Source organism: Sebastes umbrosus, chromosome 14, assembly GCF_015220745.1.
Source record: "Sebastes umbrosus isolate fSebUmb1 chromosome 14, fSebUmb1.pri, whole genome shotgun sequence".
Classification (NCBI taxonomy): Eukaryota; Metazoa; Chordata; class Actinopteri; order Perciformes; family Sebastidae; genus Sebastes; species Sebastes umbrosus.
Window position 1 is genome coordinate 5,601,194 of NC_051282.1, and position 23,999 is coordinate 5,625,192.

At 44.0% G+C, this 23,999-nt stretch overlaps 1 protein-coding gene and 1 long non-coding RNA gene across 2 annotated transcripts; both read left to right on the forward strand.

Moving 5' to 3' along the window:
- The first annotated feature begins 21,822 nt into the window (after positions 1–21,822).
- LOC119501147 lies at positions 21,823–22,675 on the forward strand. Its single transcript, XR_005209769.1, has 2 exons — positions 21,823–22,269; positions 22,396–22,675. It is a non-coding gene; the product is annotated as an uncharacterized LOC119501147 (long non-coding RNA).
- Positions 22,676–22,868: 193 nt separating this feature from the next.
- LOC119501251 lies at positions 22,869–23,672 on the forward strand (the record flags this gene model as incomplete). Its single annotated transcript, XM_037791497.1, has 1 exon — positions 22,869–23,672. A coding segment is annotated over one exon (804 nt), but the record flags the coding sequence as incomplete, so codon positions are not given.
- Positions 23,673–23,999: the final 327 nt, after the last annotated feature.

Genomic DNA, 23,999 nt, shown 5'->3' on the forward strand with positions numbered 1-23,999 from the left:
CTCTCCAGCCACGTTCCCTATTACCCAGGCCACTTCATTGTCATTTTCCATCCATCCACCAGATGCCCTTAGACTTTCCTTCCTTTCCCCATCACCTGACTGCCCCACCCAGCTACACACCTGTTCCCACCTCCCTCATCTGTTCTGCTGCTCTCCCTCATCAGCCACTCTCCTGTTCCTCTGTCACTTTATCAATGTTGCAATGTGATTTTTGTTCATTGCTTTTAAGCCTGTTTCTTGTCTGCCTTTAAACACGCAGCAACCTCCTGTTCCGAAAAGTAAAGCCAATGGGGAAGTGCCTTAAACCTGCATTCTTCCTAACAGCCAGCACGACTTCTCATGTTGCAAAAAAGAAGTCTGATTTTGCTTTGCTAATCAACCATACTTATCTATCATGATTATTGACTTGAATTATTCATCTATAAATGCGTCAAAATTGAAGATTTTACTGCTGAACTTTTTGAAAAAAAAAAATCCTTGGGGGTTGAGGAGTAATGACCTCTGACCCCTGTGGTGGGTCAGAACGTCACAGAAGGCCTACTCATAAAATGCACTGACTTCACTGATACCGAATCTCCCTCCAAACTAAATTGTAAAGCTGACGGCCCCTCAATATGATCTGATCAATACACTACAATAAAACTTTATTGTCCGCCAGGGTGGAAATTTGTCTTCGGCTCACCAAACACAGAAAACAACAGACATTAAAAACCAGACAGCAGTTAGTAAAAAACAGATACATTGACAGGTTATGTTACACATTAAAAACAGTTCATGTCAGTGTCTGTGGCTCAGATCTGCTCAGTCACATTGTGAGTCAAGAATATTAATGGCATTTAGGATGAAGGACTTTTTAAACACATTTTTAGTTGCCTCCCAGAGCTCATGGGCTCAAACTGGCTGCAGAGAGGATTGGAGCTATCTATCAGGATGCTCCTCGCTTTCTTCCTCGTCCTTTCTGTAGAAAGTTGAGTCAAGGACTTTTGGGGTTTACCACCTATTTGACCTGCCATTGATACAATCCTAGACAGTTTATTCTTCTATCTACAGTTTAGGTGACCGTACCAGGCAGGAAGGTTAAAGGTTAAAACACTCTCAACAATAGTTTTGTACACTAATTCTAACATCTGCTGGCTGACACCGAGGCCACTAAGTTTGCTTAGAAGATAAAGTCGCTGTGAGCATCTCTTGAAAATATACTCTGTATTTTCAGAGAAGCTCACCTGGGTGTCCAGGACTGTACCGAGGTATTTAAAGTTTGCCACAGTTTCAACATGTTGGCCATCAAGTGAAACTGGCTCTGTGATCAGATGTTGTTTTGTGCAGCACATGATTAATTCTTTCATCTCGGCCACATTGATTTCTAGCTGGCTAGTTTGACACCGTGTCTGAAGGGCTGTAGTGTGGGCCAGATAGGCAGCTTCACCTAGTGGCTCTGTTTCCTATAAAAGGCCAACTAAGGCCATGTCATCCACATACTTAAACAGTCTAAAATGTTTCTCATTGATCATAAATTCATTAGTAAAAAGAGAGAATAGCACAGGGGAAAGAACACAGCCTTATGGGCAGCACGTCTGACATGTTCTCCCTGACACAGACCCTCTGATCCACAGAACCAACCATGTGTTGATGTTGACATCAATGAGCCTTTTCAGGAGAATATGCGTCTTCATTGAGTTAAAAGCTGAGCTAAAATCCACAAATAAAACTCTGGCATAACCTTTAGGATGCATCAGGTGTTTAGTGACTGTGTTAAGCAGAGTCAGCGTCATCTGGGCCTCTGTCGCTCTTATTTAAGCGAACTGGAGCGGATCTAGCTTAGTTGCCACTGTGCTGGTCAGGTGGCTGGCAAGAACTCATTCCATGGTTTTACACAATATGGAGGTTATTGCGATAGGACGAAGATCATTTGGCTTACTTGTGCCTGGATTTTTTGGCAAAGGCCTAGTTATTGAGAATGTCCATGATTTTGGCACAGTGCATGTGTCTAGAAAGGACTGAAATGACCTAGCAAAAATCCCTTTTAGTTGAGGAGCACAGTCTTTAAGAAGACGGGCTTTTATGCCGTTTAGGCCAGTGGAATTGTTCGGCTTCAGTTTATAAAGACTTGTAGCAACTTCACCGAGTTGAATCTTCCGGACAGACATAGCGGCCGACCGACCGACCACACCCGTGGAGAAATGTAAAACTATTATCAGTTCATTATGAAACTGTGGCGGGCATAATTAACGGGAAACACTGGAGCCTGATCCGCGTCCCTCAGCTGATCGATGAGAGATGACGTCATCACCAGAGGGTCGGACTCATACACAGATTCAGATGTCCCAAATCATAAATATAAATATGATGTAATGGAACTTCCTGCTGTAGGCCCCTATATGATAAAGTATGATGATAGTGAAGATGAAAGAAGTTGAGTTGATTAACTAGATTCACATGATTTGAGTCAGGTGATTCACATGATTGGTTATTTCAGAGTTCTTTTTGCCATAGGTTTATTTTATCAATAGTTTAATTTAAAATCAATACACAGGCTAAATAACACCTGGGACACTTAAAGTAACCGTGTTTATTTCCATTGAATAAGAGAGCATTTATACATTAACCATCATTGTGGCATGTCTTGATAAACCACAGTGAAGGTGTCAATAAATAAATAATAAATAAGGTCTATGATTCTAAATTAGAAAAATTCTGATCAGTCAGCAATAGGTGTGGTTTTAAATATTAATAACTATCACAGACCGTGGGCTATAACACACTAGAAGCCTGATTCTCCTTTACAATAATTCCCTACATGTTTACAATCAGACAGGCAAAGTCATTAAAATACATAATAATTAAGATCAGTGTATATGATGGAATAGTAGCATTAGAATGTACCAGAGGTCACCAAAATTGGGCTCTTATAAAAAAAAAATTCTCTGGGGGTGCATGCCCCTGGACCCCCTAGTTGGCTACTGTTTCTCTCTGGCTGGCTACTTCATATCCTTGTGGAAAGCCCTGATTGGGGGCTCAACAAAATAAAAGCCAGGTTACAGAGAGAACAAGAAAATGAAAGGATCAGAGAGACAATGACCAAATTTCTGGAGAAGCAGCAGGTATGACAGGCGAAGCTGAACGTACAAAGATGAGGAGCTATAGGCAGACTAGCAAATCAAATCCACTAGCAGGCTCATTTTTAAAGTTGTAGTGAAGATACTGGTATAAATGTTAAACGTAACTCCTGTTCTCCAGACATGCACCAGCTCTGCCCTCTGCAGCGCGAGCACGCATCCATCCCGTGCATGTAGACGGAAGGAGGAAGACGGACATCGGTATGCATGAGGCAGGGGCGCTTCTTCATCCACATGTTCTCCGTGCGCAGGTTCCTCATCCTGAGAAATTACTTTTCTTTCCCCGTCATGATATCTATTGTATGTGAACTCAGCAACAGGTGAGGTGAATTATCCCGACGGGAGTAAAGTTCATAGTATATTTGTGTAGGTATATAGAGCCTATATTGGATACCCTTTTCCTGCCTTTTAGTAAGAGATGTTGTGAATGAGGAAATAGAGTGATTTAATATGACATTTGTTAAAATGTTTTTCCGTATGTTTTTAATGTATGAAAGGACCCCAAATGAACACTGTAGGTGGACTTCTTGATTACTATAAGCAGATTATTTAAACAGCGTTTGTGTAGGAATGATTAGTGTCCCAAGCTGTCTGATCATTATCAGCTGTTAGATCACTATCAGTCGTTGATCTCTGTATTATTGATCTACTGTTTATACTGAAAATGAGGACAGAAGCAGCAGGTTAAACCACTGTTCATTTAACTTGAATAGAAGTTGGTTTATGATATTTTTTGTTAAATATTGCACTGCCTTGTATCTTGAGAGCTGAATCAGCAGGTCCTGCAGTTACACTTTTTATTATTTTAAAATAAAAGGTGTATGTATTTGCCATTAATCATTGTTTACTTGTTTATAACCAGAATTAATTTATCCCTGAGTCCCTTACAAGAAAAACTTTGAGGAATCCTGACCTGTACTGTCCAGTATCAGATATTTATTTCACAGTAACACTGACTGAATTTTTGGCAAAAACAGTTACTGTATCGATTTCAAATCATTGAATCATATCGTATCGTATCACTCTAGATGAGACAAATATCGTCCTGAATCATATCGGAACCATGGAAATAGTCTTGTATCGTATCGTTGTAAAAACGTATCGTTACACCCTATAGCTTCCATGGCAGCAGAAGGCTGTGTTTGCATGCCAATTTGTTTCATATGTGGCAACGGGATGTTGAAATGGGTCGGGGACGGGATCACACCGGCCAAAACAAAAACAGAGGTTCTGGACCCAACTTGAAATTTCAAAGGAGAATATACTGGCTGTAGCATTGTTGTCAGAGAAGCCAGTATTTCATTTAGCATGTTTCCTTCACATCTCTGTGTTGTTACAGAACACATTTCTGACCACACGTATCAGTGCAGCTGGCTATCCTCAGAGAGGAAACAGGCCTAAAAAACTTTTGTCAGCCTGGTGTTATGTTACTCTTTATGGTCCACTTTTTAGTTATAGCAAATAAATGATGTCTAAGATAAGATAAGGGTTAGGCAATTAAAACACTTGGTTATGGTTAATGCAAAGGCTAACTTTTATAGTAAGTCTGTAAAAACTGAATTTCCTCTGATGAAATATACCTTCTTTCTCTTTGTCTTCTACCCATCCACCACCCTGACACACTCATACTTCCTGTTTCACTACATATAGAGTTTACTACTTCATGCACTGGCACTGAAAATCTGCACTGGACGTAAATTGTGAAGTGCAGAATTGTCCAATATGAAAATAATTCTTAGGGACACTGGGCTGGTAATTACTTAGTACTATCAGGCTAGCAGCTACTGTATGCAGAGAGTGAGAATAAGGACTTGACTAGTTAAAAAAAAAATACAGTAAATGAAGACAGGGAATCTTCCAGTTTGCAAACCTCACTGCAGAAATGCATACCTACTTCTATTGTTGACGAAAGAGAAGAAATACATTCTTAAAAAAATCTCCACTTGACTATACAACAACAGATGAGCAATAAGCAGGTTATTGAGCAAAATACAATACACTTCTCTTACAACTAACCTTTGGCCTTCCAGTGACAAACATGACACACACGTTAAAAACACTGTATTTCCAACTGTTGTTGGAGGTAACACATCCTCTGATTTACAGGAACCAATGATGACAGCTGTTAAAGAGCTGCTTTTGAAAATACTGAATGATCTGGATGAGACAGCGTTAAAGACCTTCAAGTGGTTCCTACAGCAGGCTGAAATCCTGGAAGACTTCCCAGCCATCCCAAGGAGTCGTCTGGAGAAGGCTGACAGGCTGGACACAGTGGACCTGATAGTGGAGACCTACAATGAACAATCCGTAGAGGTGACCAAGAAAGTGTTGAAAAAGATGAACAGGAAGGACCTGGTGCAGCGTTTGTCCAACATCGGCTCAGGACCCAAACGTAAGTCATCACATCTGCAATGTGACAGAAATTAAATCCTGTATAAACTGAAGGTCTTAGGAAATACTTGTTTCTTTCTTTATTTGTCAGAAATTGTGCATGATGTTGGAGGAATTTCAGAGTGCAGAGAAGCATCTTCTGCTTCTCTTCCTCCCCGTCCCACCAGCAGCAGTCAGACTAAAGGTAAAGCTCCTCTCATTTTCTCTCCCTGGATGTCTTTTTAATCAGCCTGTTTATTTAGTTAAAGGTGCTAAATGTGAGATTGATGGTGATGGCTGAGCCGGCGGCTCACAGCCAACGGTGCTAACAGCGCTATCAGTGAAAACAACAGTGCCGACAGAGCTAACAGTGTTAACCTGGGGGGAAACCATAGACTGTAGCTGGCCTATATAAGAATTGGACGTAGTCATGAACATCATGCTATATTGAAGAAGACTTGAAACTACTTATTGAGACCATAAACTCGACGGGAGCGAGTAACGTTATCGACTCTGGCTCAAGCAGGAAAAGTGAACAGTGTTTGGTTTGTCCGTTCTGGGCTACTGTAGTAACATGGAGGTGTAACATGGCGGACTCCATGGAGAGGACCTGCTCCCTATGTAGATATGAAAGGCTCATTGTAAGGCGACAAAAACACAACAATTCTTATTTTCAGGTGATTATACACTAAAGAAAACATACTTATTGATATTATATTCCATTTATGCCAATAGATACCCCTAAATGCTACACACTGTTCCTTTAAAGACTTTGGATTGGTTCTGCTATGTAGGTGTTTTTAACTCTATGATTGTTTTCACCCAGTTTTAGCAACAAAACCAGGGAGGTTGTTTTCAGCCTCTAGTTGAGCGAAGCGTTTACAGACTGACTTGTGAGTCTAGTCAGTGTGTCTCTCTGTCCCTCCTCTCCAGCCACGTTCCCTATTACCCAGGCCACTTCATTGTCATTTTCCATCCATCCACCAGATGCCCTTAGACTTTCCTTCCTTTCCCCATCACCTGACTGCCCCACCCCGCTACACACCTGTTCCCACCTCCCTCATCTGTTCTGCTGCTCTCCCTCATCAGCCACTCTCCTGTTCCTCTGTCACTTTATCAATGTTGCAATGTGATTTTTGTTCATTGCTTTTAAGCCTGTTTCTTGTCTGCCTTTAAACACGCGACAACCTCCTGTTCCGAAAAGTAAAGCCAATGGGGAAGTGCCTTAAACCTGCATTCTTCCTAACAGCCAGCACGACTTCTCAGGTTGCAAAAAAGAAGTCTGATTTTGCTTTGCTAATCAACCATACTTATCTATCATGATTATTGACTTGAATTATTCATCTATAAATGCGTCAAAATTGAAGATTTTACTGCTGAACTTTTTAAAAAAAACAAAACCTTGGGGGTTGAGGAGTAATGACCTCTGACCCCTGTGGTGGGTAACGTCACAGAAGGCCTACTCATAAAATGCACTGACTTCACTGATACCGAATCTCCCTCCAAACTAAATTGTAAAGCTGACGGCCCCTCAATATGATCTGATCAATACACTACAATAAAACTTTATTGTCCACCAGGGTGGAAATTTGTCTTCGGCTCACAAAACACAGAAAACAACAGACATTAAAAACCAGACAGCAGTTAGTAAAAAACAAAGACAGGTTATGTTACACATTAAAAACAGTTCATGTCAGTGTCTGTGGCTCAGATCTGCTCAGTCACATTGTTGAGTCAAGAATATTAATGGCATTTAGGATCAAGGACTTTTTAAACACATTTTTAGTTGCCTCCCGGAGCTCATGGGCTCAAACTGGCTGCAGAGAGGATTGGAGCTATCTATCAGGATGCTCCTCGCTTTCTTCCTCGTCCTTTCTGTAGAAAGTTGAGTCAAGGACTTTTGGGGTCTACCAACTATTTTACCTGCCATTGATACAATCCTAGACAGTTTATTCTTAAATCTACAGTGTAGGTGACCGTACCAGGCAGGAAGGTTAAAGGTTAAAACACTCTCAACAATAGTTATGTACACTAATTCTAACATCTGCTGGCTGACACCGAGGCCACTAAGTTTGCTTAGAAGATAAAGTCGCTGTGAGCATCTCTTGAAAATATACTCTGTATTTTCAGAGAAGCTCACCTGGGTGTCCAGGACTGTACCGAGGTATTTAAAGTGTTCCACAGTTTCAACATGTTGGCCATCAAGTGAAACTGGCTCTGTGATCAGATGTTGTTTTGTGCAGCACATGATTAATTATTTCGTCTCGGCCACATTGATTTCTAGCTGGCTAGTTTGACACCATATCTGAAGGGCTGTAGTGTGGGTCAGATAGGCAGCTTCACCTAGTGGCTCTGTTTCCTATAAAAGGCCAACTAAGGCCATGTCATCCGCATACTTAAACAGTCTAAAATGTTTCTCATTGATCATAAATTCATTAGTAAAAAGAGAGAATAGCACAGAGGAAAGAACACAGCCTTATGGGCAGCACGTCTGACATGTTCTCCCTGACACAGACCCTCTGATCCACAGAACCAACCATGTGTTGATGTTGACATCAATGAGCCTTTTCAGGAGAATATGCATCTTCATTGAGTTAAAAGCTGAGCTAAAATCCACAAATAAAGCTCTGGCATAACCTTTAGGATGCATAAGGTGTTTAGTGACTGTGTTAAGCAGAGTCAGCGTTGTCTGGGCCTCTGTCGCCCTTATTTAAGCGAACTGGAGCAGATCTAGCTTAGTCGCCACTGTGCTGGTCAGGTGGCTGGCAAGAACTCGTTCCATGGTTTTACACAATATGGAGGTTATTGCGATAGGACGAAGATCATTTGGCTTACTTGTGCCTGGATTTTTTGGCAAAGGCATAGTTATTGAGAATTTCCATGATTTTGGCACAGTGCATGTGTCTAGGAGGGACTGAAATGACCTAGCAAAAAACCTGATTGAGGAGCACAGTCTTTAAGAAAACGGGCTTTTAGGCCGTCTGGGCCAGTGGAATTGTTCGGCTTCAGTTTATAAAGACTTGCAGCAACTTCATCCTCACTGATAACTATTGGTGTCTACAGGGAGATCTTTGCACATTTCATCACACTCAATCTTGCCATCCATAGTGTCAAATCTACAGTAGAAATTGTTCAAGTCATTAACAAAGTTTTGACTGTTACATATAAGACTATGACCTATTTTACTGTATCTGCCCTTTAGTGTGTTTAGTCCCTCCCATGCCTGCTTTATGTTACCAGTTATGAATTTTACCTCCATTTTGTTTTTAAAATGGAGGCAGATTGTTGGCAGATTGATTTATTGACTATGTAATGTCACAGTACTGATAAATTCCATAGGTTGTTCAGGCTATGTAATGTAGTCAACAATGAACAACAGCTATGAAACTGAACATTAGCTTGATAATGTTGTAGAATGTGAAGTTATTAGTGGCCTACTCTGAGACGGTATACCAACAATAATTTGGTAGTGTGAGGTGGGGACCTCTGCTGGAAAGAATCACAAAGGTGATTTCCACATATAATTAATAAGGCTTTTAATTCATGCTGCAAAATTAAATAGTACATCACAAAATTAAAAAAAAAATACAATACATTATCTTAATGGGAATTTGCAAGGCTCTGCATTGCCCATGCCTGGAGAAATAACAAAAAGGATTGTGTACCTTTGTGTCTTTTGAGAGCTAGATCATAGAGCATTGTGAACATTTTCACTGCTTAATAACTGTGAAATAATCTTATTCAAATAAGCTATAGTAGCCTTCTATCATCCTTTCTATGTATCCGGCTCGAACTGGACTCCAGTCTGAAGCATGAGAGCATGAAATAGGCTACTGGTCCTATGGTACACTCTACTGGGTGAAAACAGAACAACAACTACTCAGCTACAGCCTTCCTAGAGGAGTGCAAGGGATCAGATGGAAGTGTCAGGTGTGTTGAAAGGAGTAGCCACATAGTGCTTCTCACCTGCAGACATAAAGAAACAGCCCATAGTAAGGGTGTGAGAGAGAAAAATGTCAATTACGTGAGAGTTCTGTATAACATCTGTAGAGACCCTCCATTTAATTTATCACACACTTTTTGGATAAAAGACATTTGTGTTTTAATGAAAAGAACAAAACAAAAAAATATCTATGTATGTATTTATTTGTGTATTTATTTAGTCTATTCATCTTCTATTGTTACCCCGATCCTGTGCTTAAATAATGTTACACTTCTTTAGAATGACCAAACTAGCTTCTTGGCTTTTATTTTGACATGTTTGCCTTCACTTCCGGGTCAAGTGACTGCCGTTCTCCGCTCTTCGATTCAAAAGAAAAAATGACAGAAAGAAACTTGAAGAAACTAAAATTAGATTGTTTTTGTAATTTCTTTTTTTTTTTAGCAGAGCACCATGTGATTTTGTTTTTCGTTTTTGGTTTAAAACCAAAAACCAAAAAACCCACGTGACTCCTGTTCTTCAATTAAAAATGAATAATGATAAAAGGAATTCGCAAAAAATGGCCCAGATCTGATTTGTTTTCGTTTTTTGATTCAGAAACCAAAAACGAGAAAACGGACGTTTTTTCGTTTAAAGGGACTATTTGTAACTTTCAGAAATGCTTGTTAACAGCGACACCTGTGGCCGTGAAATCAACGAAAGTCAGCGTCGGGCTTGCGCTTGCTCGCTCTCAATATACCTGAACGAGCATCACTCAAAACAGTGAGGCGACTCAAGTCAGCTAAAACCACAATATCACTCTATATTTCAGCTGCTTGGCAGTAATGTTAGCTGACCAGACGAAGGTCTCTCCATGAACATGATTTAGATCTGATCCTAGTGTTGGCTTTTCCTGCCTAAGTGCAGGCTGAGGCAGCGGGGCTCTGCAGCGTGTCTCCCTGCTCTCTCCTCCCGCAGCCGGAGAGAGCAGAGGAGACACCGGCACCCGGTCGGTAACGAGAAGACAACGTAAATCTCTGTAGAGCTCCGTCACTTCACAAGACACGGAAAACCTCTGTTGGTCTGGAGGAGCTGCAGCAGTTATTTCTGCACAAACGTCCCCTGTGCATTCACTAGATATTCTCAGAGCTAAACTAACTCTTCTGCAGTGAGGAGTGAGCGCGCGTTCACGTCTAGAGGTGGAGCGAGCTGAGCTGTCTGAGTGAAGGCGAGCAGGCAGAGGAGGAGGGTACAGCGGCTACACGCGAACGCGCATATGCGAGTGCGCATGTGTGACGACCCGCTACATTTATGCGCGTACAAAGTTACAAATAGTCCCTTTAAAACAAAAATCTAAAAAAATAGTTTTTTCGTTTTTGAATTCAAAACGAATTACGGATTATCCGATGATACCCAGACCCTTTGTAATATCCATATATTCCAGTAAATAGCAAAACCTGCATGTGTAGGAGTTGGCTAAACTAGCTAACATTAGCTCAACAGGCTAAACTAGCTAACGCTAACATGAGCTCAACGTTATCTATGGTTAACATCATGTTAGCGCGCGCGCACAATTTAGTTTGGTATGAATTAGTTAACATTGCTTGATTTTGGCTAACGTTAGTTAAACTAAATGAGGGGTTTTCAAGTAGCTTTACTGTTAAATTACTTTCGCAGCCCTTTCTAATGTGTGTTTGGCAGTAAAGTTAACTCGACAGTGTTGTTGCAGTAACGTTTAGATAAAGGTCTCTTTCACACAGCCTGTTCAAGGCCATACTGTCCGCCTCACGGTTCAGTGGCCTGCAGCGGAGGTAATGTTAATCACAGAGCCCAGTCTGGCTGGACAACACACGCACACACGCACTTGACTCCGCCGCTGTGTAACGTTAACCTTGTTGTTATTGACAAACCCGTTCTGTTTCTGATGTCTGACAACCGTGTTGAGTGATGGCTAGGATACACCATGCGAAGTAGCTCACCAGTGCTTATTCAATTAAACACCATTTAACATCTTAGTGTGCTTGAGCTTTTTTGCCTCTTATATTGCTGGTAGTGGACCCAGGTAGAGAAACATTATTTGCCAAGTGATTTCATGTGCAGGTTGGCAGCTTCAGCTAGATGACATGACTAAACATAAGTAAAATGAGACCTTGTTGGCCATTTCTGCAAAATAGCTGATCATTTGTCAGCTGTTTGGTGACTTGAAATCCCTTTTCTTACACTCAAATAAATTGAACATGATCCACCTCATAAGGGTTGGCCTTGCTGCAGTGCGTTTATGTTGAAGTGCATGAGATTGTTATACATGTTTTTTAGTTTTTGTTTATTGTAATAATGAGCATATGAACTTTTAACTATGAGAAATTATGTGCTGATATTCTCTGCAGGGAGCCTGCTACTTAAAACAAAACTGGGTGATGTCCAAAAGTATTTGAGAATAGCGAAGCCAACTCTGGAAGAGTTTTGGAGGGCAGGTAAGAGTTTGACATTGTAGAATCAAGGTTTGCACAATGAGCTTTAAGTGCTAACACTGAGAGAATTTAGCTATTTAAAATTTATACTGGAATACTTGGAAAATATTGCAAAATTTCAAGAACTCATCTTTTTGGATTCTTTATATATCGATATGTCTTCTATGTTACCTTCCCTAACCACACCCTTTAATTTTGAATGCATGTATTGTTTCAATGTAGTTACTGTATATTACAAAAAGTCACTTTAAGTCATTTTATTTGACTTATTAGTGTTTGTTTGTGCCCTTTTTAAAAGCTAAAATTACATATTAAGTGAAAATGAATGAGTCATAGACTAATGTGAAATTAAAAGATGTCATATGGCCTTTCTGTTTAGCTTACACAATCTTCTGTGCCTATTTCCCAGCATCTGCAAAGTTTGGTGTCTCAGCTTTAACAGAAGGTGTGAAAGTTGTTGACAGTTCGGGGACTGAGTTGGACGACGATGTTTTTGAGGATATAGTAAAGAATCACTCAACTGAGGTGCTAACCATCAAATATGGCACAGGTTTGTTTCAGTTAAATTTTCAATCTATATTATTTAAAGGATAAGATAGTTCTCTGTCAAGTGAATCTGACATTGTTCATTAGATAAAGGAAGGGTTTATGAGGAAATTGTGTAAAATGTTTTTTCATCTTTATGCTTCTCACATCGTCTTCTCACTTCTGCATGGTTAGGAGAAACTGTCTCCACTGCAGCTTCTCCTGAACAGGCCCAACCATCATCCCTCGATTCGTCGGGCTCACAGGACACAATCATCATTTCAGATCGCCCACATTCAGCCATAAATGGTCGATACAAAGCACCTCATGAATGTTTCTGCATGTAAATGAGCCTGTTGATCAGTGGATCTTTACGGTGAATCACGGCGACTACCGAGAGGTGCTTGTAGGTGAGGAGGTCTCTGAACACTCGTTCCCTCCTAATTCTGTCATTCACGTCACGTAGTCCTCGGTGCCGGTATATCCACCACCACCTGCATGTTACCAGTGTCACTGCTGTGTTTATATCTTTACAGCGATCGGACTGATCCATTCACAACTTCAGTAATATCCCCCCACCTGGATATCATTAGGAAAAGGAAGTTTGATAGGTGAACACAATTTATTTATTTATTTAAGTATTTGTAGCGAACTTGGCCTGCATTATGATTAGGACTGATATTGATAATGAGGATATGGAGTATAACGATTGTGTGAGAGCTGTCACTGGCTTTATTTTCTCACTTTGCTAATTTACACAATCCATAGCCATAGGCGGCTAAGGCTCAGAGGGTAGAGCAGGTTGTCCACCAATTGGAAGGTCGATGGTACGATCCCCGGCTGCTCCCCGGTGTGTGAATGAGTATTTAGATTAGATCCTGATGGGCAAAGTTGGCACCTTAGCAGCCTCTGCCATCAGTGTATGAATGTGTGTGTGAGTGTAAAGTAAAAGTAGTATGTGTGAAGTAGAAAAGCGCTATATAAATGTAAGTCCAAGTCCATACTGGTGCAGTGCCGGGTGGAGGTTACTGATAGTTGCATCAGATAGCTGTTTTCATTTTGTTTATGTATACTGTATCTGTCCCTATCTAATAAACCATAAATAAATTAATAAGTCATTTCTTGTTCTTCTTCAATGATTTTACACAACAACTTTATGAAAACGAATATCGTACTTGGTGATATCTGCACACTATTAGAAGATATTATTAAAACTATTGGCGCTCTGTTCTGCCATTCTTTAATGCTATTTGATATAATCTTGGATTTCTACAACCGATGATGATTTCAACAGTTCCTTAGATCCTGATGGGCAAAGTTGGCACCTTAGCATCCTCTGCCATCAGTGTATGAATGTGTTTGTGAAATAGTCTTCCGACCACGAAAAGCGCAATATAAATGCAAATCCATGTCCATACTGGTGAAGTGCCGGGTGGAGGTTACTCCAGCAGAGTGGCTATCAGACAGTCTAGTAGTTGCATCAGATAGCTGTTTTCATTTTGTCTATGTATACTGTATCTGTCCCTATCTAATAACCCTGTTACGATCCTGTTGGTTTTGGTTTTGTTGTTGTGTTGTTGGTGTTTGTTTCCCCTTTCCTGTCTCTCTCTTTTTCTCCTGGCAGGGCATGGGTGTGGCTGGCTCCTCCCAGTGCAGCAACGAGGCACACCAGGTCTTCACTCATATAATCAACCCCTCCATAAAAGCCTGGTCTGAACTCCAATACTCTGCCAGATAATTCCGCCTCGTTCGGTAGTTGCTCTGAGTACCTTCTCTAGTGTTTTTTCAAGTCTACTATTTTTCCTAGTGTTTTTGATCGTGTTACTTACCTGTGGTGTTTTTTCCTGCTCACAGATTCCTTGGTGCCTTGTTGCTGCTCTGCTTCCGTGTTCTCTGGTGGCTGTGAGATTCCATGTGCTCCAGCCTTGTGTTCTTTCTCGCCTCGCCACGAGCCTGCCAGCTCCCTGCCAGCTCCCTGCCACCCTGCCTGCATTTTTGCTTTTCCTGGTTGGAAAATAAACTCTGTTTTCATTTGTTACTTACCTGAGTCCGTCTCTGCTTCTGGGGTCCAAAACAAAACTTAAACCTAACAGAATTATGTGGCCAAAATGGACCCCGCACAGACTGAGAAAATCCGGCATGCTTTGTCGTCTCAAGGAGCTCTTGTTGGGATGCATGACAAAGCCCTCCAAGACATTATGGACACACTTCACAACCTTACCACCAGTGTGAATCAGCTCGGCGGCCGCCTGGACCAGGTGTCTACTCATCTTACCACGACGTTGACTCCGGTCTACGCTCCAACTCCATCTCCCGTGAGCCTTTCATATCCACTCTGGTCAGGATTTCAGGAGCTGCTAGAGATGAGACCTCCACTCTAGAGGATTTAATTTCTATGGCTATTCGTTTAGATAACCGCCTTCGTGAGAGGCGCAGGGAGAGAGCAGTCAGGCAGAGTGTCACTGTTCCCCTCACTCAGCCCAAGCCCTCTCGACAGCCGGCACCATCTGAGACTCTTCAGCCGCCTTCCTCCAGTTTCTCCCCGCCGTCGGCCTCAGTACCCTCCTATTCCGAGACACCCATGCAGTTGGGAAGGATGAGGCTTACACCTACGGAACGACAACGTCGTTTTCGCCAGAGGCGCTGCATTTATTGTAGTCAAGATGGTCACATCATCGCTCGCTGCCCTGCTCTACCAAAAGAGCAGGTTCATCAGCCACGGGAGGGGCGCCGGTGAGCCAAACATCTGCTGTTTCCCCCTCCTCAAGTCGCATTCAGCTTAAAGGTACTGTTTCCTGGTCACGGAATTCTTTTCCGATCCAAATTTTGGTGGATTCTGGTGCTGATGACAATTTTGTTGACTTTGACTTTGTTTCGCAGTCCGGTCTTCCCTCTGAGCTTCTTCCTGAGCCTAAGGACGTGTTTGCCCTCGACGGAGAACTGCTAGCCCATGTCACTCATCGCACTGCTCCATTTTCACAGACTATCTCACTTTACATCATTTCATCACCCACTTCACCGCTAGTGTTAGGTCTCCCCTGGCTTAAGCTCCACAACCCACACATAGACTGGTTCACCTCATCCATTACTAATTAGAGTTTATTTTGTCATTCACACTGCTTACACTCCGCCATTCCTACCGTTGTCTACACCACACCAGTTCCATCTAGACCAGTAGATATCAACTCTGTTCCCTCCGAGTATCATGACCTAATAAGTATATATATATATATAATAAGTATCCGCTGCCACTTATTGACTCTGCTTTCGGCCCCCTCCACCAAGCTACCATCTTTTCGAAGTTAAACCTTCGCAACGCCTATCACTTGGTGAGAGTAAGAGAGGGGGACGAGTGGAAGACAGCATTTAACACACCTTTGGGTCATTTTGAGTACCTTGTTATGCCTTTCGGGCTGACTAATGCTCCTGCTGTTTTCCAGGCACTCATAAATTATGTTTTACGTGACATGCTCAACAGGTTTGTGTTTGTGTATTTGGATGACATTTTGATTTTCTCATGCACACCTCAGGAATCTGTCCAGCACGTCAGCTCGGTGCTGCAAAGACTGCTTACCCCGGCGGAGAAGAATTATGATGTGGGGAACCGTGACCTGCTAGCAGTGGTTTTGGCCCTTCAAGAATGGAGACACTGGCTTGAGGGTACCTCTCATCCATTTGTTGTTTGGACTGATCATAAGAACCTGTCTTACCTTCGTTCTGCCCATATGCTCAACTCCTGCCGGGCTCGGTGGGCGCTGTTCCTGGGCCGGTTTAACTTCACTCTTACCTACCGGCCAGGCTCCAGAAATGTTAAACCCGATGCCCTGTCACGTCTGTTCGCCCCTCCGGTTTTGGTTAGTGTGGAGGAAACCATCCTACCATCTTCCTGCGTGGTAGGAGCAGCCAGGTGGGAGATTGAAAGGGTGGTCCAGGAGGCCAAAGAGCAGCATCTGGCTCCTGAGGGGTGTCCATCGGACCGACTGTTCGTGCCTCCGTTCGTCAGATCTCCAGTGCTCCAGTGGGGACACGCTTCCAAGGTGGCATGCCATCCAGGTTTTCATAGGACCTTGACCCTGCTTCAGCAGCGCTTCTGGTGGCCCTCCATGTCTGCGGACACCAAGGAATACGTCTCCGCCTGCTCCGTCTGCGCCCGCAGTAAAGCGTCTCACCGTGCCCCCACTGGTCTTCTTCGGCCCCTTCCCATTCCACAACGGCCTTGGTTTCACATCGCTGTGGATTTTGTCACGGGCCTGCCCCCATCTGAAGGTAATACCACTATTTTGACTATAGTTGACCAATTTTCCAAGGCTGTGCATTTCATTCAGCTGCCAAAATTACCTTCTGCCTTAGAGACTGCTACTCTGCTCACTCATCATATGTTCAGATTACATGGGATTCCTCAGGACATTGTTTCAAACAGAGGTCCGCAGTTCTCCCAGGTGTGGAGAGCTTTTTGCCAGGCATTGGGGGCATCCGCCAGCTTGTCATCAGGCTACCACCCACAGACCAACGGACAGACGGAGGGGGCAAATCAGGACCTGGAGCCAGCCCTTCGTTGTGTCACCACTCGTCATCCGGCCTCCTGGTCCACCCACCTCCTCTGGGTGGAATATGCCCGCAACTCCCTGGTTTGCTCTGCCACTGGTATTGTCATGTTATCACCTGGGCAGTCTAGTAGTTTCCCTGTGTTTCCTCTGTTTCCCTGTCCTTTTGTCTCCTGTGTGTTTTACCCTGTCAGTCTGGTCTGTCTGTCGGTAAGGAGGTGTGGCCATCTCCTCCTCCCTCTCCTGGGCGGTGGTTGCTGGAGCAGCTGGCACCAATCAATCAATCAAGACACACTCTGCAGTATATCAACCCTGGTCTTCCTGCAATTCATCGCCAGATCGTTTTCGTTGCCACAGTGATAGTACGCATTCAGGCTCTCTTACATTGCTCGTTAGTTTTTTGACTTTGTCTTTGCTCACTTTTGTACCTTTTTGTGCTCATCCAGTTTCTGTCCATTTTGTCCTAGTGGTATACTTACCTGCCAGCTGCCTCCACTTCCTGCTGTACCTACCTGCTCACTCTCCAACATCATTGCTTCTCCTCGGATCACAAGTGGACTGGAATCACCATCTGGAGGATCATTGGAACCCCATTCCCCATGCTCCTCGCTCCCTTTAAGACTTTCAGTCTTAATCCCAGCCACGTTGGACTTGAGAAACCCAGCCCTGTCCACCGTTCAAATTTAATATTATTAATAAATTCTTATATTGTTTCAACTTGACTAGTGTGTGCTGCTTTTGGGTCCATGTTTTGTTTAACCAGAACATAACAGGTATGTCTCCATTTCTGGCCTCTAATGGCTTCCAACCCCCACTCTTCCCAGCCCAGGAGACGGACGTGGCAGTTCCGTCGTTGCAGGGACGTCTTCGGTGTGCCCGCCGAGTCTGGCACGAAGCCCGGGAAGCCCTCAACTGCACCGCGGCTCGGAATCAGAGACTGGCTGCCAGAATACCAGCCGGGCCAGAAGGTCTGGCTCTCCTCCCGTGATCTCCCTCTTCAAGTTGACTCCCGGAAACTGGCACCCAGGTACATTGGCCCTTACGGAATTGACCGCATCATTAATCCCAGTGTAGTGAGACTTAAGCTGCCTCCTGCTTTGAAGGTCCACCCATCTTTTCACGTGTCACTGCTTAAGCCAGTTTCCTCCAGCCCTCTGTGCCCTCCGGCCAAACCCCCTCCACCCCCCGTATCATTGATGATGACCCTGCTTTCACCGTGAGGCAGTTGTTGGATGTTCGGAGACGAGGTCGAGGTTTTCAGTATCTGGTCGATTGGGAGGGTTATGATCCAGAGGAACGGTCATGGATTTCTCGTTCCCTTATCTTGGACCCAGATCTCCTCAGAGGCGTCCATTGAGGAGGAGGTGGGGGGGGGGGGGTGAGGGAGGGGGGTACTGTTACGATCCTGTTGGTTTTGGTTTTGTTGTTGTGTTGTTGGTGTTTGTTTTCCCTTTCCTGTCTCTCTCTTTTTCTCCTGGCAGGGCATGTGTGTGGCGAGGGTGTGGCTGGCTCCTCCCAGTGCAGCAACGAGGCACACCAGGTTTTCACTGAGATAATCAACCCCTCCATAAAAGCCTGGTCTGAACTTCACTACTCTGCCAGATAATCACGTCTCGTTCGGTAGTTGCTCTGAGTACCTTCTCTAGTGTTTTTTCAAGTCTACTATTTTTCCTAGTGTTTTTGATCGTATTACTTATCGTGATTCCTTGGTGCCTTGTTGCTGCTCTGCTTCCGTGTTCTCTGGTGGCTGTGAGATTCCATGTGCTCCAGCCTCGTGTTCATTCTCGCCTCGCCACGAGCCTGCCAGCTCCCTGCCACCCTGCCTGCATTTTTGTTTTTCCTGGTTGGAAAATAAACTCTGTTTTCATTTGTTACTTACCTGAGTCCGTCTCTGCTTCTGGGGTCCAAAACAAAACTTAAACCTAACAAAACCATAAATAAATGAATAAGTCATTTCTTGTTCACTGCAACGATTTTACACAACAACTTTATGAAAAATAATATGGTACTTGGTGATATCTGCACACTATTAGAAGATATTATTAAAACTATTGGCGCTCTGTTCTGCCATTCTTTAATGCTATTTGATATAATCTTGGATTTCTACAACCGATGATGATGATTTCAACAGCTGCTCCACAGCTGACTGCCAGTGTCGGTACTCCGGTCCGATCTCCTCTGCACCCCGAAGGTGGAGGGAACGTGATGGTGAGACAGCGCTGATGAGATATTGAGCGGAATTTGAATTGATCTTTTACATTTGTAAGGTGCTTATGGAATAATTATGGATCACTAGCACAGATAGCACTGCTGCTTTAAATGTTTATGATAAAGTGGATATAAGTATGAAAAGAAGTTAAATGTGTGAGAGGCATCATTATACGTATAATGACATATGAAGCTTATGCGTAAATTCAGTCAGGAAGACTAGGGGTGCAAGCTCATTCATTCTCATTCATTCTGGGTCTCTCTCTCATGGGCTATTACTATGTCAGCTGATTTGGGCGTCTCTCTTTTCAGCGACCAATCAGATCTTGCCATATCTCCCTAAACCAATCACATGCTGCTGTCAAAAGTTTAAAAACCGTTCTCCTCTATGCTGTTTTCAGTGTCAGCATTCAGCACTAACGGATGCGAATGCGAATGGGAAAAATCATCCTTACCTGCGTTAGCTTCCTGCTGTTGGTTCTCAAGCTGATGGCGGATTCCGACCTCGATCCATTTCAAGATGAGCCAGACCTCGGCGCTAATGTTCCACTGGAGCCTGCTCCCACAACATCGGACGGGCGGCGAAGGAGCACTCGCATGGCTATGCGCTGCGCATCCCCAGCCAACAATCCAGAAGCCCTCACGAGTCTGCTCCATGATCACGGCATCGTTCCTGCTCCAGGTCTGCCCGTGTCCCAGCTACGAGAGCTGGCGACGCACGTAGTCAGCCGAAATCCGGGTGAGCAGTCCCCTTCTCCAAGTCTCGACCCAGCGGCTCCATCTAATCCAACAAAGGCACTGGCTCAAGGGCGTAAAAGGGCCAAAAAAATCAGGCCCTTCACAAGCCCCTCAGGCAAAGAAAAGAAATCCAACAGTTCGAAATCCTTCTCCAGCGGCCATTCCAGGCCCCTCGAACACAGACATCACTCTGATCTCCACCCTGCAATCCTTGGCTAACTCCATTCACACCATCGACGCACGGCTACAATCCCTGGAACATGCATCAGCCACCGCCGCATCTTCAGCAACCTTCGATGCCGCTCAGGCCGCCATGCTGCAACATACGCTCCTGCTCAGCCAACCATCCACTTCCAATGTTCCAGTCCAACATTCCTTGGCATCTGCCGTCCAAGTTCCTCCACTAGGTAGGCCATACATTCCTTTGGCAGCAAACATTTCCTCACGTCTAAGATCCAAAATCCTTCAAGGAAAAGACATCAACTTAGTCAGTGTTCTGCTGTCATCTCCGTAGTGTGATAAAAAAGTAGCCATCGGAACCTGTGTATCGGCGGTATTAAAAGCCTCAGACCCCCGGTTAAACAGAGACCTGACTATCGGGCAGTTCCTGGTAGCTTTCAGCGTATACCGCGACGTCATATGCTCCGTCTACCCTGAGAGGAGACGTGAATTAGACGCGTATCTGACACTGATTGGCGACCTCCATCTGAAATACGGGAGAAACCTCTTCTTTTAGTATCACAAAGCATTCTCCAGCAAAGCGGCGCTCTACATCGCTCAGTCTAACAGCCGCATGGACTGGTCCGTTTTGGACACAGAGCTAATGGTGATAATCGCTGGCGGAGCTCAAGTCATTTCTTGCATAACGTGCGGGGATACAGGACACACATCCCCCTTTGTCCCACAGTACCGTTTCAACCTCAGCAGTTCCCCCTCCAGCGTGAGAAGATCAAGCCTATTGACTCCGCTGGCCGCGAGGTGCAATATTTCAACAACTCACAAATCTGCAATAATTTCAATGAAAATGTCTGTACATTCCCAAATTGTAAATATCTTCACGTCTGCAGCAGCTGCAAGGATGCTCAGCCCTGGTCAGTCTGCCCCCGGCGCATTCGACCCAGGCTTCCTCCAAATCAGTGGAACCGACGTGGTTCAAAGACATTCAAACCCAGCATCCCTCCACACCAATAAATGTACAGTCACTTGCATCAGAGCTGTCTTCGCATCCTAACTCTGTGTTCGTAGACCATCTCCTCACGGGTCTGTCTCAAGGTTTTCGGGTCGGGGTCCTTACATCTCCAACTATCACTTACGTAGCAAAAAACTTGCAGTCCGCGTTAAATGACGCAAATACAGCTTCTCAGCTGCTCGAGAAAGAGGTAACTAAAAAATACGTAATCGGCCCATTCAAGTCCTCTCCTTTCCCAGTATTCCGCACAAATCCATTAGGCATAGCCACCAGTAAATATTCGGGAAAGAAAAGATTAACTTTCTTTCCCGATCGACAAATTTTCGATCTGTCCGCACCTCGCTCCGGCCGACATCCAAGCATTAACAGCCTCATTCCACCCGAGCTATTATCCCTTCATCATGCTTCCGTCGATAACGCCATTAAGCTATTAAAGCTCGTCAAGGCGCACAGCTCTCCAAAGCTGATATCACAGATGCATTTAAAATAGTTCCAATCCACCCTTCTCAGTGGCATCTTTTCGGCATCAGGTGGAACTCTAAATTCTATTTTGCAGTGCGTTTGACGTTTGGTTGCAGGAGCAGCCCATTCATATTCAACCAAGTCTCCGAAGCACTTTGCTGGATTTTGCTAAACAGAGTTAAAGGGCACGACAAATACGGCTCTCTGCCAAAATTTAAACAATGTTTCAGCTCCCTCGGCATTCTCCTGTCAGAGGAGAAAACCACTGGTCCAGATGTGACAGGGTCAAAAATGACTCGTGCATGATTTATGTTTTATGGTTGTTTTTATTCTATTTTGCATGTTTTATGGTTTTTATTCGGTTTTGTATGTTTTATCCCTGCATGTTGGTTGTTTGGGTTGCTTTTAATATGTAGATTGAAGTGTTTTTAAGATGTCATGAACTAGACCCGTGGACAGCCACACCCCCAATCAAAGAGACTGATTAGGAGAGGAGCGACAGGTGTGGCGGAGGGCCTGCAATTAGCAGGATGCAGCACAGGTGGAGAGGACACAAAAGGAGAGAGCGGCTCACAGCAGGAGGGGATCTTCAGTCAGAGACAGTCCAGGGACAGCGGTGCAGCAGAACAGCTCTCCTGACTACTACCTACCAGCCCAGTGACTTGAGAGTTCCTGTGAGACTACATGCAACAGACCGTGTCCGCCAACGCAGATTCACTCAGAAAACGTAAGTACCCTTTGGTACATTTACGTGGCGGACACACTGAAATAGGCCAGGATAGCTTTTAGCTGGAGTTGTGATAGCCAAGTAGTGGAGAACACACTACTGGCCCTGGTCTCTGTTATTTCACAGTTTCGGACAGTGCTGGAGAGACGGCCGAGACGGGCAGACGGCTAGTAGGAGTACGGGAGGAGCTAAGACGCGGACATGGGAGGATCGCTGGATTGGACTAGAGTGGACTGCACTGGATTAAAGAGCCGGATTGGACTGGACTGGATCACTGGATTGGACTGGACTTTTTATAGGGTTTTAACCTTGCTGCTAGTAGCATTTTATTCCTTTTAGCTATTAGATTAATTAATTCATTTTAGACCCATGTTATTTTAATTGCAATGAATCTGGTTTTAATTTGACTTAGACTTCTGCCTGGTTTTTAACTCTGCTCACCTGATTTTAAAAGAACCTGAATTTATCAGAGTCCTAGGCTCTAAGTATTTCCTAGGTGGCGTTGTCGGCTCTAAGCAAAAACATTCATTGTTAAATCTAACTGGTATTTTAAGTTGCGGCCTTGCCATTGGCTGTTGGGCCCGGGAAACACAGACACACGTCTGGAGTTCCTGGGCATCACTCTTGATTCCATCGAGATGAAAGCGTCCCTCCCTATCGAAAAACTGCAGCGCATCCGAGACATCACAAAGTCTTTTTGCGTGTCCGAAAACATAACTAAGCAGCAGTTACTCTCCCTCCTCGGCCATCTCAACTTCGCCATGCGCGTCATCCCACAAGGGCGCTTTTTCATCTCCAGACTTTTAGACATGGCGCATTCCGTGCCTCAACTACATGATCTCATCTCCCTAGATGAAGGGTGCCGCTCTGGCCTGCAGTTTTGGTCTCTGCTGCTCGATCACTGGAATTGCGTAACATTCTTTTATGATGAGCTGGTGCACTCCTCCGATGCACTTAACTACTTCACGGACGCAGCTCCATCCATGGGTTTTGGGGGGTTCTATCAAGGTGAGTGGTTCGCAAACCACTGGCCTCCCTCCTTTTCCAAGCTCGATTCGTCCTCAGCGCTTTATGAGATTTATCCAGTCGCTGTAGCTTGTCATGTCTGGGGCCAGCACTGGAAACGCAAACGCATCACCGTTTTGTGTGACAATATTGCAGTTGTCGGCATCATCAATAGAGGGCGCTCCTCCTCTAAAGATATCATGCCTTTCATGAGAAGCATCACGTGGTCCTCCGTCATTTACAACTTCATCATCACAGCCCGTCACGTGCCCGATCATTTCAATTCACTAGCTGATTCGCTATCCCGCTTCAAATTTCAGAATTTCGGGAGCATCTGCCCAGACGCCAACCCAGTACCAGTATCAGTACCCCCTCTCCAAGCTCTTGCTCTCTTCTAAATCAGAGCAACGTGTCTAAATATATGACGTCAGTTCAAACATATATGAGGAAGGGTTTAGCTGTTTCCACTTTAAAGACATACGATTTTGCCTGGAATACTTTTGCTTTGTTTTGTGTTTCTGTCGGCATGCCACTAAAACCAGTGTTCATAAATACTGTGTGTGCTTTCATTTGCTACTGCGTTGATGTTCGTAAATTCAAACCTCAGTATACTCGCGGTTTGCTTGCCGGTATTCAGTTTAACATTAGATGTTATGATCCCTCTTTTCCTAGTCTATTTTCTAATTCAGCTATGAAATTACTTCTTAAAGGTATTTCTAAAGCTT